This window comes from Eurypyga helias, unplaced genomic scaffold, assembly GCF_000690775.1.
Source record: "Eurypyga helias isolate BGI_N326 unplaced genomic scaffold, ASM69077v1 scaffold30250, whole genome shotgun sequence".
Lineage (NCBI taxonomy): Eukaryota > Metazoa > Chordata > Aves > Eurypygiformes > Eurypygidae > Eurypyga > Eurypyga helias.
Genome location: NW_010226755.1, coordinates 1 through 2,499, shown reverse-complemented (window position 1 = coordinate 2,499; position 2,499 = coordinate 1). Strand labels below are relative to the sequence as shown.

The 2,499-nt window shown below is 62.1% G+C and overlaps 1 protein-coding gene across 1 annotated transcript; it reads right to left on the bottom strand.

The window, feature by feature from the left end:
* Positions 1-527: 527 nt before the first annotated feature.
* SYT7 (synaptotagmin VII) lies at positions 528-2,379 on the bottom strand (the record flags this gene model as incomplete). The annotated part of the gene is made up of 4 exons (XM_010154361.1): positions 528-727; positions 814-928; positions 1,586-1,755; positions 2,109-2,379. Coding segments are annotated over 4 exons (756 nt in total), but the record flags the coding sequence as incomplete, so codon positions are not given.
* Between the last annotated feature and the right edge of the window lie 120 nt (positions 2,380-2,499).

Here is a 2,499-nt window from a genome sequence, read left to right as displayed (position 1 = left end):
GCTGGCACCTCTGCCCCTCTCCAGCAGCCACGCCGCTGCAGCCACCCGGGTTTATCCCAATTTCCCTGTTTGCTTGATTCCAGCGCTGAGTTTGGGGATCATCAGCTCTGCAGGGAGCGTTAATTACTGCGCTCGTTTGTCGTCGTTACCCCAACGAGCGGAGAGCCGGGTGGATGTAATGTCAGTCAGATGGAGAGGGGATGAATTGCCCCATTCCTGCCATTGGGAAGGTGGGGGGTAATCCTGGTGTGGGAATTGCCGTGCCGGATGGGGACCACCGCATCGTCTCCCGATGTGCCAGGCGAGTCCTCGCCATCGCGCACGGGCCGGGACCAGAGGTCTCCAGGGAAAACCAACACGAGGGGCCGTCCCCTCCCTCCAGCTCCAGATGGCACTGCTCGGCAGTGGATCATCTGGACCAGGGATGGTCCAGGGATGCTCACCAGGGACCCTCTGGCTGCCATCCCTTGGCAGGACACGTTGCTGGGGGTCCCCCCCAGCGATCGCTCCGATGCCGGGGGACCCACCTTGCCGATGACATCGTTGCGGCTCAGCCTGTCCTTGTCCATGACGGTGATGACGATGGTCGTCGCGCGCAGCCGCTCCGTGGGGATGTCGAAGGCGAAGGACTCGTTGAAGACGGGGTTCAGGCACCGCTTCATCACCACCGTCTTCTTCTTCTCCACCCGCTTGTCCTTGTACATCAGCCACACCTTCACGTAGGGGTCTGGGGGGGGACACACAGGAGCAGCTCTCAGCCCCGGCTGGGGGTCGGGTAGCCATGGCCGGCGTGGCAGGAGCCGGGGCTCGTACCTGACGTCCCCCCGATGTCCATGGCTTTGAGGTTACGCGCTTTGATGATGTTCACCACGATGGAGTTGGCAGAGGGGTTGTAGCACAGTGACAGCAGCAGCTCCCCACGGCTTCCCTGCGGGACCCACGGAGGCTGTTAGGTGGGCCCCGGCTGGGGGTCGGGTAGCCATGGCCGGCGTGGCAGGAGCCGGGGCTCGTACCTGACGTCCCCCCGATGTCCATGGCTTTGAGGTTACGCGCTTTGATGATGTTCACCACGATGGAGTTGGCAGAGGGGTGGTAGCACAGTGACAGCAGCAGCTCCCCACGGCTTCCCTGCGGGACCCACGGAGGCTGTTAGGTGGGCACCCCGAAAACACGGCACCCAGCCCAAGCCCTGACGGCACCCAAACCCCCCGTGTCCCACCACGGGAGGGAGGGGCTGGGCTGAGACACCCCCCGAGCTGTCCCAAGGGTGGACATGGAAAGTGGACATGGAAACTCAGGGCAGGAGGAATGTCCCTGGTGGGACGTTTTCTGGTCTTGCTGGAGGCAGGAGGAAAAGAAAACTCTCAGTTTAGATGTACCTGAAACAGCTCTTTTTGACTCAAAATGAGACCCTTGCTACTCAGTGCCTTGAGATAAGGATAAAGATTTGGGAAGAGAAGCATCTCCATTGGATGTGGAATGCTCTCCCAGAGCAGAAAACGTCCCCGATGGGGTAAGCAAGAGGGTGGCCGGATTGGGACGCTCTGGGAACGGGGTGGGGGTGGGAGGGGGACCAGGGCCTTACGCTGCCATCGCTGCACGGCTTGAGGTCCTTCCAGAAGGTTTGCATCTGGGTGAGATCCACCTTGTTGAGAGGGATGGACACCTCTCCGATGGGATCGTTGCGGCTGAAGCGGTCGTAGTCCAGGACCTGGAGGTACAGCACCCGCTGCACCACCTTCTCGTAGGGGAACCCTGTGCCGGAGACGGAGGCGATGAGGAGCCGCCGCGGCGCCGGTGCCGGTACCGCCCCGCCTTGGCAGTGTTGTTGGGGAGGTGTTGGCATCAGGCAGCGGATGGGGAGCAGACCACGGCACCGGTGGCATGGGGTGCACCCATGGGTGCCTGCTGGGGGGCGGAAGGAGCCTCCCCGTGTCCCTTGTATGGAGCAAACACCTCCAACTTGGTCTTGATGGCTTGGCCAACCTGTCCCATCACGGACGGCCACCGCGTCGGCAGCTCGTGTTGAGCTGATCCAACCCAGGACAGAGGGTCCTACAATGGCTTCGCTCCCACCCCAGTTCACTCCAGTCCATCCCAGTCCCTACCTTCGAAGAGGAAGGTCTCATTCCAGTGTGGATTGAGGTTCTTCCGTTTCACCTTGGTCTCCAACTTGTGCTTCTTGTCGGGGAGCAGGTAGATCTTGACGAAGGGGTCGCTGGTGCCGCTGAAATCCTTGGCTGGCAGCTCCTGTGCCTTCATGATCTTGACGGTGAGGGTGGACTCCTGGAAGTTGTATCCGACGCTGAACTGGATGCGGCCCAGGTTCTCCCGGCTGACGCCATCGTGGCCCTCGTCATCCTCGGAGCCCGGGGAGAGCTGTGGTGGGGGAAAAGGGTGGTGAGCGCAGCGCTGGGGGCCGGCAGGGACCACCAGCGGGGTCTGCACGCCCCTGTCTCTCTCCGTTTCAGCACCTGAACTTGGTTCACACCAGCCCAC